Source organism: Somniosus microcephalus, chromosome 3 (assembly GCF_052327205.1).
Source record: "Somniosus microcephalus isolate GS21.2 chromosome 3, FLI_Smic_1.0, whole genome shotgun sequence".
Classification (NCBI taxonomy): Eukaryota; Metazoa; Chordata; class Chondrichthyes; order Squaliformes; family Somniosidae; genus Somniosus; species Somniosus microcephalus.
Genome location: NC_140989.1, coordinates 158,263,127 through 158,276,199, shown reverse-complemented (window position 1 = coordinate 158,276,199; position 13,073 = coordinate 158,263,127). Strand labels below are relative to the sequence as shown.

Below are 13,073 nucleotides of genomic sequence, written 5' to 3'. Positions count from 1 at the left end.
CGCGGCCCGTCCGATATTCTTTTCTTCCCCCCCACCCGACCTGATTTGCGGGCCAGCTTAGCAGGAGTCAACCGATATCCGGCTTTCCAGAGAAGCAGGAAGGGGAATGAGACACGGAACAGTCGCAAGAGGTAGCCTGAACTTTTAAAATTTATATTAAATACAAATTTCCCAGTCTTATAATAATACCTTCTGAAATCCGAAAAATTCCGAAAACCGAAACTCAGCTGGTCCCAAGGCTTTCGGATAAGGGATAGTGTACCTGTACTACCAATATTAGGCTGACTGATCTAAAGTGAGCTGGTTTATCTTTATTTCTGTTCTTGAACTATGAAAACAATAGGGCCACTTGTAACATCATAGTATATATTTATTACAACAGATCTTTCTGGTCCGAAAGTCGTGCAGGACACAGAAGAAAATCATATCCATGCGTTTACCTGAGTCTGGATCTCACTTTGTTCAAGACTTTCCAATAAAGGAAAGCCAGTATAGTAAGTACACTCCTATCTTATTCTGGTATCTTTGAATGAATGGACTAAAGGAAAGTACTGTCATAAAACGAGGCAAACAAAATACCATGAAACTGTCACTGTTTTATATTCTGACTTTTTGAAAAATTAACAATCCTTTGTTGTTCAGAAGCTTTTACTTTCTAAGTAGATCTGACATCAAATGGCATGTGAATAGGTTTTTGCTTGGGGGGTTTCTTCTCTCCCAACATAAAAGTATATTATTTCAGTCTCCTCTTCCCCCCCGCATTTATATTTTACTTAAAGTGGTTCGACGTTGCGCTGGAGAACCCGGTGCTTTGGAATCGATCCTTGTGACATTGCAGGGCAGATTTCAGAGCACTGGCAACAGCTGGGGCAAGACTGCTGTTACTGGAAAGTGGCGATTGCCATTTTAATTTCCTGTTCGCTGACTAGGTGGTGTGTATGGTCAGGCTGAACACTCACACTGCCCATAGCCAGAAAGGTACTGGCCCACTCGCCAAGGCGGCTTCGACAGCACCTCCCAAACCCGCAACCTCTACCACCTAGAAGGACAAGGGCAGCAGGCGCATGGGAACACCACCACCTCCAAGTTCCCCTCCAAGTCACACACTATCCTGACTTAGAAGTATATCGCCGTTCCTTCATCGTCGCTGGGTCAAAATCCTGGAACTCCCTCCCTAACAGCACTATGGGAGCACCTTCACCACACGGACTGCAGCGGTTCAAGAAGAAGGCCCACAACCACCTTCTCAAGGACAACTGGCGATGAGCAATAAATGCCGGCTTTGCCAGTAATGCCCACATCCCGAGGAATTTTTTATTTTTAAAGCAATTTGTGTTTGCTGATGGCAGCACTGCATCTCTGGCAGATGGGAAGAGAAATATCTTTTGTCTTGGGCTATGTGTTGTCGAAGATGGCATCATTTGTAATACAGCACTGCTGTTGGAGTCTAGGATGCCTTTGGTGTCCACACTGCAATCGGAAAACAACATTCCCTTTGTCATTGTCTGTAGACTTGGAGCAAATTATCCCAATTTGTTCTGGTACACCCTGTTTCCCATTTTCCTTTGCACACTGCAGAAATGCTGGGAGTGGGGGTGGGGAGTATTTCCACGTAAATCTGCCATGTAGCGTATTACAGAAGATGATGTTGATCTCGTGTGCAGAATTTAGGGCTGCTTCAACTTAAATTCTAATCGGTACAAATGGTAAAATTTCCACTTAGGGTTGCCAACTCTGGTTTGATGTATTCCTGGAGATTTGATCACCTGACATTTGCCTACTGTTTGCAAATGTTATTGGAGTTACCTCAGTTGAGTGTCTCAGTATCACCAGGCCCTGAATAAAATATTTGACTTTTTGTTTTATAGTGTGATGAATAACATAACTTCTAAATCAAAGAAAGAACACAAAAGAATAGAAAGGTTTAAGGATAAATGAAGTTTAAATAAAAACTACTTATGTGAAGTTCCTACAGTATCGACTGCAATGAGAAACACGAAGTAAATGCCACTGATTCAACAAAAACATCATCATCAATATAAGTAACTTCTAACTAAAGTTTACAGATAATTTTATGACTTTTTACAATACACAGCAAGTTATAAAAATAATAAATAAAACCAAACCCAAACCTAATTCAATTCATTGACTTCCACACCTCACCACTAAAGCCCAGCTCAGTCCTCAGAGAGAAGCATCATAGCTGCCTGACTCCTGTAATAAAACACATTATACAACAGCACACATCACAGGCCCACATCAACTCTCCCTCCCTCAGTTTGCGTTGCTCTCTCTCCCTCCCTCCCCCAGTTTGTGTTGTGTTCTCTCTCCCTTCCTCCCCAGTTTGTGTTGCTCTCTCTCTCTCCCTCCCTCCCTCCCTCCCCCATTTGTGTTGCTTTCTCTTTCTCTCCCTCCCCCAGTTTGTGTTGCTCTCTCTCCCTCCCTCCCCAGTTTGTGTTGCGCTCTCTCTCTCCCTCCCCCAGTTTGTGTTGCTCTCTCTCTCTCTCCCTCCCCCAGTTTGTGTTGTTCTCTCTCTCTCTCCCTCCCCAGTTTGTGTTGCTCTCTCTCTCTCTCTCTCTCTCCCTCCCCAGTTTGTGTTGCTCTCTCTCTCTCTCTCTCCCCCAGTTTGTGTTGCTCTCTCTCTCCCTCCCCCAGTTTGTGTTGCTCTCTCTCTCTCTCCCCCAGTTTGTGTTGCTCTCTCTCTCTCTCCCCCAGTTTCTGTTGCTCTCTCTCTCCCCCAGTTTGTGTTGCTCTCTTTCTCCCTCCCCAGTTTGTGTTGCTCTCTCTCTCTCTCTCCCCCAGTTTGTGTTGCTCTCTCTCTCCCTCTCCCTCCCCCAGTTTGTGTTGCTCTCTCTCTCTCCCCCAGTTTGTGTTGCTCTCTCTCTCTCTCTCTCTCCCTCCCCCAGTTTGTGTTGCTCTCTCTCTCTCTCTCTCCCTCCCCCAGTTTGTGTTGCTCTCTCTCTCTCTCCCTCCCCCAGTTTGTGTTGCTCTCTGATGTGCCTCAATAATTCCGAGACTCGAAGTTAGCAGAACAAAAACAAGGCTTTTATTAACTTAGAAAGTAACACGTAAGAGAGAGAGATGTCTTCCTTCTGGAGACTGAGGCCAGACTGAAGCTAGCTTACAAACGGGGCCAGGTATGGGCGGAGCCCTACACACAGCACATTCCAGTATACAATACAGCACATTCCAGTACACAATACAATGAGGTCTGGGGGAAGGGAAATGACACTGAAACCGATCTCAGTCACAGGCAGTGGTGAATGGAATATTTCATCACATTCACCCCTTCTATAGATTTAGTCTGTTCGGGGGTTTGATAGTCCTCTTCGACCGACGTGGCTGTTGTGGTGCCGCGGGTGTCGGCTGGGTGTCCCCGCCCGGTAGCCTCCTGGGTCTCTGCCGGGGGTGCCGCCAGGGTTGTTGGAGGGGTAGTTGGTGGGGGTGCCGTTGGTCGGTGTTCTTCCGGGGGTGATGAAAGAGTAGTGGGTGGGTAAGAGTTGCTGTGATCGTCATTGCCGCTATTGCCGTGGTTGTTGTCGATGCCGGCTGGGGCGACGTCTTTTATGGACACGGTGTCCTCCCTTCCGTCGGCGTGCCGGACATATGCGTATTGGGGGTTGGCGTGGAGTAGGTGTACTGGCTCCACGAGAGGGTCTGTCTTGTGGCCCCTCACATGCCTTCGCACGAGTACCGGACCTGGGGTGGAGAGCCATGACGGCATGGATACGCCTGAGGTGGATTTCCGGGGAAAGACAAACATTCGTTCATGAGGCGTGGCATTAGTGGCCGTACACAATAGCGACCGTATCGAATGGAGCACATCCGAGAGGACTTCCTGCCAGCGGGAGATAGGGAAGCCCTTGGTCCTTAGAGCTAGAGTGACTGCTTTCCATACTGTCCCGTTCTCTCGCTCCACTTGGCCGTTACCCCGGGGGTTGTAGCTGATGGTACGGCTCGTGGCGATCCCCTTGGACAGCATGTACTGGCGTAGCTCTTCACTCATGAAGGACGCCCCCCTATCCGTATGGATGTAGCTCGGCATACCGAACAGGCAGAACAGGCTGTTGAGGCATTTAATGACCGTGGCGCTGGTCATGTCTGGGCAGGGGAAGGCGAATGGGAACCGGGAGTATTCGTCCACAATGTTCAGGAAGTAAACATTGCGGTCGACGGACGGGAGGGGGCCCTTGAAATCTAAGCTGAGCCGCTCAAAGGGCCGTGTAGCTTTGATTAAGTGGGCTCTATCTGGGCGGTAGAACCGAGGCTTGCACTCAGCGCAAGTGCGGCAGTTCCTGGTCAGGGACCGAACTTCCTCAATCGAGTAGGGTAAGTTACGGGACTTTATGAAGTGGAACAGCCGCGTGACCCCTGGGTGGCAGAGGTCGTTGTGGAGGATCTGTAGCCGATCCCCGGTGGCGCTGGCACACATCCCTCGTGAGAGGGCGTCAGGGGATTCGTTAAGGGCCCCTGGCCGGTAAATGATGTCGTACTCGAAGGTGGAGAGCTCGATCCGCCACCTAAGAATCTTATCATTTTTAATCTTCCCCCTCTGTTTATTATTGAACATAAACGCTACCGACCGCTGGTCGGTAAGTAGGGTGAAGCGTTTGCCGGCTAGGTAGTGGCGCCAGTGGCGCACTGCCTCCACGATGGCTTGGGCCTCCTTTTCCACGGAGGAGTGTCTGATCTCGGGCCCTTGGAGGGTCCTCGAGAAGAAAGCTACGGGCCGCCCCGCCTGGTTGAGGGTGGCCGCCAAGGCGAAGTCAGACGCATCACTTTCCACTTGAAATGGAGTGTTCTCGTCCACTGCCTGTAGCGTGGCCCGCTCAATATCCTGCTTAATGCTTTTGAAGGCGGCGTGGGCCTCAGCAGAGAGCGGGAAAGAGGATGCTTTCAAGAGGGGGCGGGCATTGTCGGAGTAGTTGGGGACCCATTGGGAATAATAAGAAAATAACCCCAGGCACCTTTTCAGGGCTTTGGGAGTGTTGGGCAGGGGCAGCTCCCGTAGGGGGCGCAATCGGTCGGGGTCTGGCCCGATTTCCCCATTCTCCACCACGCTGCCTAGTATGCAGAGGCGCGTGGTGTTGTAAACGCACTTGTCCTCGTTGCAGGTGAGGTTGAGTTTTTGTGTGGTTTTCAGGAACCTCTCGAGGTTCGAGTCGTGATCCTGCTGGTTGTGACCGCAGATGGTGACGTTGTCGAGGTAGGGGAAGGTTGCCTGCAAGTGGTGGTCATCGACCATGCGGTCCATCTCCCTCTGGAAGACCGAGACCCCATTCGTCACCCCAAAGGGGACTCTGAGGAATTGGTAGAGGCGTCCGTTCGCCTCGAAGGCGGTGTACGGGCGGTCCTCTGGTCTGATAGGGAGCTGGTGGTACGCTGACTTGAGGTCGATGGTGGAGAACACCCGGTATTGGGCGATTTGGTTCACCATTTCTGATATGCGGGGTAGCGGGTAGGCGTCTAGTAGGGTGTACCTGTTGATCGTTTGACTATAGTCGATCACCATCCGTTTCTTCTCGCTACCCCTTACCACTACCACTTGGGCGCGCCACGGGCTGTTGCTGCGTTCAATAATGCGCTCTTTCAGGAGCCTGTCTACCTCGGTCGCGATAAACCGCCTGTCCTCCCAGCTGTACCTCCTGCTTTTGGTCGCTATTGGCCGGCAGTTAGGGGTAAGGTTCGCGAATAGCGAAGGCGGCTTTACCTTCAGGGTAGCCAGACCGCACACTGTGAGGGGCGGCTGGGACCCACCGTACTTGAGCGTGATGCTTTGGTGGTTGCACTGGAAATCCAGGCCCAAGAGCACGCTCGCACATAGGTTCTTCATGATTAATACTTTAAAATTATCATATACAGTTCCGTTAACGCACAATTGTACCGTGCAGTAACCCAGAATGGTCGATGTCTGGGTTTTATCAGCCATAGAGATGGTACCCTGAGTAGGGACCACCTTTAGGGAGAGTTGTTGTGCCAGTTCTGGGTGGATAAAGCTCTCCCTGCTTCCACTGTCAATTAAGCATTTAACCCGGCACCCGTTTACCTCGATGTCCACCATTGATCTGGATAGCGGGTGCGGCCTGGTCTGGTCCACTGTGACTGATGCCACTGTAGGGCCCTGATCGATACAAGATGGCGTCCACGCTGTCTGCTCACAAGATGGCGGACCCCACGAGGTCGGGCAAGATGGCGTCCAAGATGGCCGCTCCCACGGTGCACACGCGGCGGTGGCGGGTTTTCCGGCGGTTGGTTTTCCGGCGGGGTTCCCTCTGCACACCTTCCCGAAGTGCCCCTTCTTACCGCACTTAAAGCAGGTGGTGCCTTTCGCCGGGCACAGGTTTCTGGTGTGCTTTGGCTGCCCGCAGAAGTAGCAGTTGGGTCCCTGACGCGTCGCGGCTGTCGTAGGGCTTCTGGGGGGAGAGCGGGGCCCAGCCGGTGTCGGGCTGTCGGGCGGGGAAGATGCCTTCCAAGATGGTGGCGCCCTCGGTGCACACGTGGCGGCGTGGACGGCGCGGGCTGAAGAGTAGGCGTCCGAGTTTCTCTGGGCCACATCCAGGGATCGCGCGGTGTCCGCAGCCTGTTTCAGGTCCAACCCCGTTTTTTCCAGCAGTCTTTGCCGGATGTAAGTGGAGCTGAGGCCTGTGATGAAGGCATCGCGAACAAGCTCGTCAGTGTACACTGCGGCTTTTACATCTCGGCACTTGCAGTCTTTGCCAAGCATTTTCAGGGTGCTTAGGAACTCCTCCACCGATTCCCCAGGTCGCTGTGCGCGGGTAGCGAGCAGGTGCCTAGCATACACCTCATTCGTAGGCTGCTGGTAATGCGCCTTTAAGATGTCGCAGGCGGCCAGGTACATCTCGGCGTCTTGGATGAGGGGGTAAACCCGGTGGCTTACCCAATTCCGCAGAATTCCGAGTCTCATCCTCGCAGCGTCCGTAGCGTCTTTGACGGCTGCGGAATTGTCCAGGAAGAATTCCATACACTCAAACCAGTGTCCGAAGCGTGCTGATGCGTCCGGAGCATGTTGATCCAAATCCAAACGTTCGGGTTTCAGGAGTTGATCCATAGAGTTGAAAAATAAGTTAATAAAATTGATGTGCCTCAATAATTCCGAGACTCGAAGTTAGCAGAACAAAAACAAGGCTTTTATTAACTTAGAAAGTAACACGTAAGAGAGAGAGATGTCTTCCTTCTGGAGACTGAGGCCAGACTGAAGCTAGCTTACAAACGGGGCCAGGTATGGGCGGAGCCCTACACACAGCACATTCCAGTATACAATACAGCACATTCCAGTACACAATACAATGAGGTCTGGGGGAAGGGAAATGACACTGAAACCGATCTCAGTCACAGGCAGTGGTGAATGGAATATTTCATCACACTCTCTCTCTCCCTCCCCCAGTTTGTGTTGCTCTCTCTCTCTCTCTCTCTCCCTCCCCCAGTTTGTGTTGCTCCCTCTCTCTCTCTCTCCCTCCCCCAGTTTGTGTTGCGCTCTCTCTCTCTCTCTCTCCCTCCCCAGTTTGTGTTGCTCTCTCTCTCTCCCCCAGTTTGTGTTGCTCTCTCTCTCTCTCTCTCCCTCCCCCAGTTTGTGTTGCTCTCTCTCTCTCTCTCTCTCCCTCCCCCAGTTTGTGTTGCGCTCTCTCTCTCTCTCTCCCTCCCCAGTTTGTGTTGCTCTCTCTCCCTCCCCAGTTTGTGTTGCTCTCCCTCTCTCTCCCTCCCCCAGTTTGTGTTGCTCTCTCTCTCTCTCCCTCCCCAGTTTGTGTTGCTCTCTCTCTATCCCCCAGTTTGTGTTGCGCTCTCTCTCTCTCTCTCTCTCTCTCTCTCCCTCCCTCCCCCAGTTTGTGTTGCTCTCTCTCTCCCTCCCCAGTTTGTGTTGCTCTCTCTCTCTCTCCCCCCTCCCCAGTTTGTGTTGCTCTCTCTCTCTCCCCCAGTTTGTGTTGCTCTCTTTCTCTCTCTCTCTCTCCCTCCCCCAGTTTGTGTTGCGCTCTCTCTCTCCCCCAGTTTGTGTTGCTCTCTCTCTCTCCCCCAGTTTGTGTTGCTCTCTCTCTCTCCCTCCCCAGTTTGTGTTGCTCTCTCTCTCTCTCTCTCTCTCTCCCCCAGTTTGTGTTGCGCTCTCTCTCTCCCTCCCCCAGTTTGTGTTGCGCTCTCTCTCAATTTTTTTTTTTTTTTTTTCAATTCAAATGCTTTATTGGCATGAAAGTTTACAGAGAACCATATTGCCAAAGCTTACATTGCAAAAAGGTACAGTTTTCTAATATTCTGTAGGTGTCAATCGATTTGACATTTGTTGGGTACATACAATATTACTTTTAAACAATATTAATTTTAAACAGTCTTTGTACTTCATTTGGTACGTTCAATATTAATTTTAAACAGTCTTAATTTTAAACAGTCCTCAGGTTGTGACATGTTGTTACATATTTGGCCCCAAGGTATGGTCTGTCTCCTTCTCCTAGGACTAATCTCAATTTTGACAGATCATCCAATTCCTCTCTCTCTCTCTCTCTCTCTCTCCCTCCCCAGTTTGTGTTGCTCTCTCTCCCTCCCCAGTTTGTGTTGCTCTCCCTCTCTCTCTCTCCCTCCCCCAGTTTGTGTTGCTCTCTCTCTCTCTCTCTCTCTCTCTCTCCCTCCCCAGTTTGTGTTGCTCTCTCTCTCTCCCCCAGTTTGTGTTGCGCTCTCTCTCTCTCTCTCTCTCTCCCTCCCCCAGTTTGTGTTGCTCTCTCTCTCTCTCTCTCCCTCCCCAGTTTGTGTTGCTCTCTCTCTCTCTCTCCCCCTCCCCAGTTTGTGTTGCTCTCTCTCTCTCCCCCAGTTTGTGTTGCTCACTCTCTCTCCCTCCCCAGTTTGTGTTGCTCTCTCTCTCTCTCTCTCTCTCTCCCTCCCCCAGTTTGTGTTGCGCTCTCTCTCTCCCTCCCCAGTTTGTGTTGCTCTCTCTCTCTCTCTCTCTCTCTCTCCCCCAGTTTGTGTTGCGCGCGCTCTCTCTCTCTCTCTCTCTCCCTCCCCAGTTTGTGTTGCGCTCTCTCTCTCTCTCTCTCTCCCTCCCCCAGTTTGTGTTGCTCTCTCTCTCCCTCCCCAGTTTGTGTTGCTCTCTCTCTCTCCCCCAGTTTGTGTTGCGCTCTCTCTCTCCCTCCCCCAGTTTGTGTTGCTCTCTCTCTCTCCGTCCCCCAGTTTGTGTTGCTCTCTCTCCCTCCCCCAGTTTGCGTTGCATTCTCTCTCTCCCTCCCCAGTTTGTGTTGCTCGCGCTCTCTCTCTCCCTCCCCCAGTTTGTGTTGCTCGCGCTCTCTCTCTCCCTCCCCCAGTTTGTGTTGCACTCTCGCTCTCTCTCTCTCTCTCTTTCTCTCTCTCCCTCCCCCAGTTTGTGTTGCTCGCTCTCTCTCTCTCTCTCTCTCTCTCTCTCTCTCTCTCTCTCTCTCCCTCCCCCAGTTTGTGTTGCACTCTCTCTCTCCCTCCCCCAGTTTGTGTTGCACTCTCTCTCTCCCTCCCCCATGTTTGTGTTGCTTGCTCTCTCTCCCTCCCCCAGTGTGTGTTGCACTCTCTCTCTCCCTCCCCCAGTTTGTGTTGCACTCTCTCTCTCCCTCCCCCAGTTTGTGTTGCGCTCTCTCTCTCCCTCCCCCAGTTTGTGTTGCGCTCTCTCTCTCCCTCCCCCAGTTTGTGTTGCTCTCTCTCTCTCCCTCCCCCAGTTTGTGTTGCACTCTCTCTCTCCCTCCCCCAGTTTGTGTTGCGCTCTCTCTCTCCCTCAGTTTGTGTTGCACTCTCTCTCTCCCTCCCCCAGTTTGTGTTGCACTCTCTCTCTCCCTCCCCCAGTTTGTGTTGCGCTCTCTCTCTCCCTCAGTTTGTGTTGCACTCTCTCTCTCCCTCCCTCAGTTTGTGTTGCGCTCTCTCTCTCCCTCCCTCAGTTTGTGTTGCTCTCTCTCTCTCCCCCAGTGTGTGTTGCACTCTCTCTCTCACCGCCCCCCAGTGTGTGTTGCGCTCTCACTCTCTCTCTCCCTCCCACAGTTTGTGCTGCGCACTCTCTCTCTCACTCCCCCAGTGTGTGTTGCGCTCTCTCTCCCTCCCCTAGTTTGTGTTGCTCTCTCTCTGCCTCCCCAGTTTGTGTTGCTCTCTCTTCCTCCCCCAGTTTGTGTTGCTCTCTCTCCCTCCCCCAGTTTGTGTTGCTCTCTCTCCCTCCCCCAGTTTGTGTTGTGCTCTCTCTCTCCCTCCCGCAGTTTGTGTTGCGTTGTGTCTCTCCCCCAGTTTGTGTTGCGCTCTCTCTCTCCCTCCCCAGTTTGTGTTGCTCTCGCTCCCTCCCCCAGTTTGTGTTGCGCTCTCTCTTTCCCTCCCGCAGTTTGTGTTGCGTTCTCTTGCTCTCTCTCTCCCTCCCCAGTTTGTGTTACATAGAAACATAGAAGATAGGAGCAGGAGTAGGCCATTCGGCCCCTCGAGCCTGCTCTGCCATTCAATGTAATCGTGGCTGATCATCCAAATTCAGTACCCTGTCCCTGCTTTCTCCCCATACCCCTTGATCCCTTTAGCCTTAAGAAATATATCCAACTCCTTCTTGAATATATTTAATGAACTGGCCTCCACCGCCTTCTGCGGTAGAGAGTTCCACAGGTTCACCACTCTCTGGGTGAAGAAATTCCTCCTCATTTCTGTCCTAAATGGCTTACCCTTTTATCCTTAGACTGTGTCCCCTGGTTCTGGACTCCCTGACCATCGGGAACATCCTTCCTGCATCTAGTCTGACCATTCCTGTCAGAATTTTATAAGTTTCAATGAGATCACCGCTCATTCTTCTAAACTCCAGCGAGTACAAGTCCAATCGACCCAAACTCTCCTCATACGTCATTCTTGCCATCCCAGGTATCAGCCTGGTGAATTTTCGCTGAACTCCTTCCATGGCAAGAACATCCTTCCTCAGATAAGGCGACCAAAACTGCACACAATACTCAAGATGTGGTCTCACCAAGGCCCTGTACAACTGCAGCAAGACATCCTTGTTCCTGTACTCAAACCCTCTCGCTACGAAGGCCAACATACCGTTTGCCTTCTTAACCGCCTGCTGCACCTGCATGCTTACCTTCAGCGACTGGTGCACAAGGACACCCAGGTCTCGTTGCACTTACCCTTTATTATGTCCATGAATGATTGAGACACGGACAGCAGGAGTTGAACAAACCAAGTCTTTACTGATTGAAGTCAATCAGGAAACTGAAACTACAGAGGCTCACTAGCGCCTTTTATACAGGGGTGGTCACTGCTGGTACTGCAGTCTGAGACCAGTTATTCTCTTAAAGGTACATACACAACAATTCCTCCCCTTTTAGATAAACAGTACATAACATTCATTTAACAACTAAATGATAACTAATTACAATCACAATTACGGTTGCTAGATACATTGGTTGAGTTTAAGCAATTATAAGTTCAGTCTTTGAGGAGGCTTCCTGATTCTGTCTGGATGACGCCTCTTTGGGGTATCTGGTTCTTCTGGCAAGGTTGAGTCAGGATCAATGTCGTTGTTTGGTTCATCTGCTTCCAATATCACCGATTCTGCGGTAGCTGCAATTGGTACATCGATTTCATTGTCAGGTGTATCAGATCGTGGTGTGGAGTTGACGTTTTCCAGTGACTCTAGAATCTGGTCAGCATGGCGTCTTACAATGCTCTCTCCAACGTCCACGGTATACATGAGAGGTCCTTGCCGTGTACAAATCGTTCCTGGCTGCCATTTCTCAATGCGGTAGTCCCGGGCCAAAACTGGTTGACCTATCTTAAAACTCCCGGTCGGCCTTTCATTCATATTCTGAAACTGCCTGTTCTCCACATCTCTTCGGACGTTTGGCTTAACCAAATCCAAGCGGCATTGTAGTCTTCGATTGAAGAACATCATGGCTGGAGTTTGGTTGGTAACCGCATGTGTCGCATTCCGGTAGGCAAACAAGAAGTTGTCCACCTTGTGTTGTAGGGGTATATCTTCATTACACATTGCCTTGATAGCCTTCTTGAATGTTTGAACAAACCTCTCGGCCAATCCATTAGTGGCTGGATGATATAGGGCAGATGTGTAATGCTTAACACCATTGTTCTTTAAGAACCTCCGGAACTCTTCAGACACAAACTGTGGTCCATTGTCAGAGCAAATCTGTTCAGGCAGCCCATTCCTGGCGAATATGGTTCGTAAAACTGTGATAGTTTTTTCCGTGGTGGTTGAGGACATTTTTATTACCTCTGGCCACTTTGAATGTGCATCCACCGCAATTAAAAACATCGAGTCCATGAAGGGACCAGCAAAATCAATGTGCACCCTTTGCCATGGAGATGAGGGCCACTCCCATGGATGCAGAGGAGCTTGTGGTGGGGCGTTTTGGACCTTCTGGCATCCTGCACAGCTCTTGGTCATCTCTTCGATTTCTCTATCGATTCCCGGCCACCACACAAACGCTCTGGCTAAGTTCTTCATTTTTACCCCACCCAGATGACCCTCATGAAGCTCATTGAGCACTCTATCCGTCAACTTAGGTGGAATTACTACTCTGGATCCACACATCAAGGTTCCTCTGCACACTGACAGCTGTTCTCTTCTCGGCGAGAATGCTGGCAGCAGTGGTTCGCCATGTGCTGGCCATCCCTTCACCGTTAAATCATAGACCCGTGATAGTGTCAGGTCATTCCGTGTTTCCTTTTCTATGTTTGCATTCGTCACAGGGAGACATTCGAATTGGTCGAGTGGAATAACTCCATTGGATCCACTGCAAGGTCTTCTTCTTCCACCGTCGGCAACGGTAGGCGTGACAATCCATCGGCATTCCCATGCTGTTTAGTTCCTTTGTACTCGATGTCATATTGGTGTGCCCCTAGGAAAAGGGACCACCTCTGCAGCCGTTGTGCTGTCATTATCAGTACGCCCTTCTAAGGGTTGAAAATGGAGACAAGAGGTTGATGACCGGTTAGTAGAGTACATTTTTGACCGTGCAGGTAGTGATTGAACTTCTTCACCCCCCACACTAGGCTGAGGGCCTCTCTGTCAATCTGGGCGTAGTTACGCTCGGCAGAAGTTAACGAGCGTGACGCAAAAGCTATCGGCCTCTCTA

General features: G+C 50.9%; 1 protein-coding gene across 1 annotated transcript in view; it reads left to right on the top strand.

The window, feature by feature from the left end:
* The window catches only part of LOC147121496 (ras and Rab interactor 2-like), a 231,038-nt gene that overhangs the window by 167,520 nt on the left and 50,445 nt on the right, over positions 1-13,073 (top strand). The window contains exon 6 of the mRNA XM_085981786.1: positions 383-494. Coding sequence (XP_085837912.1) covers positions 383-494 — 112 coding nt within the window. The remainder of the gene's footprint in view (positions 1-382; positions 495-13,073) is intronic.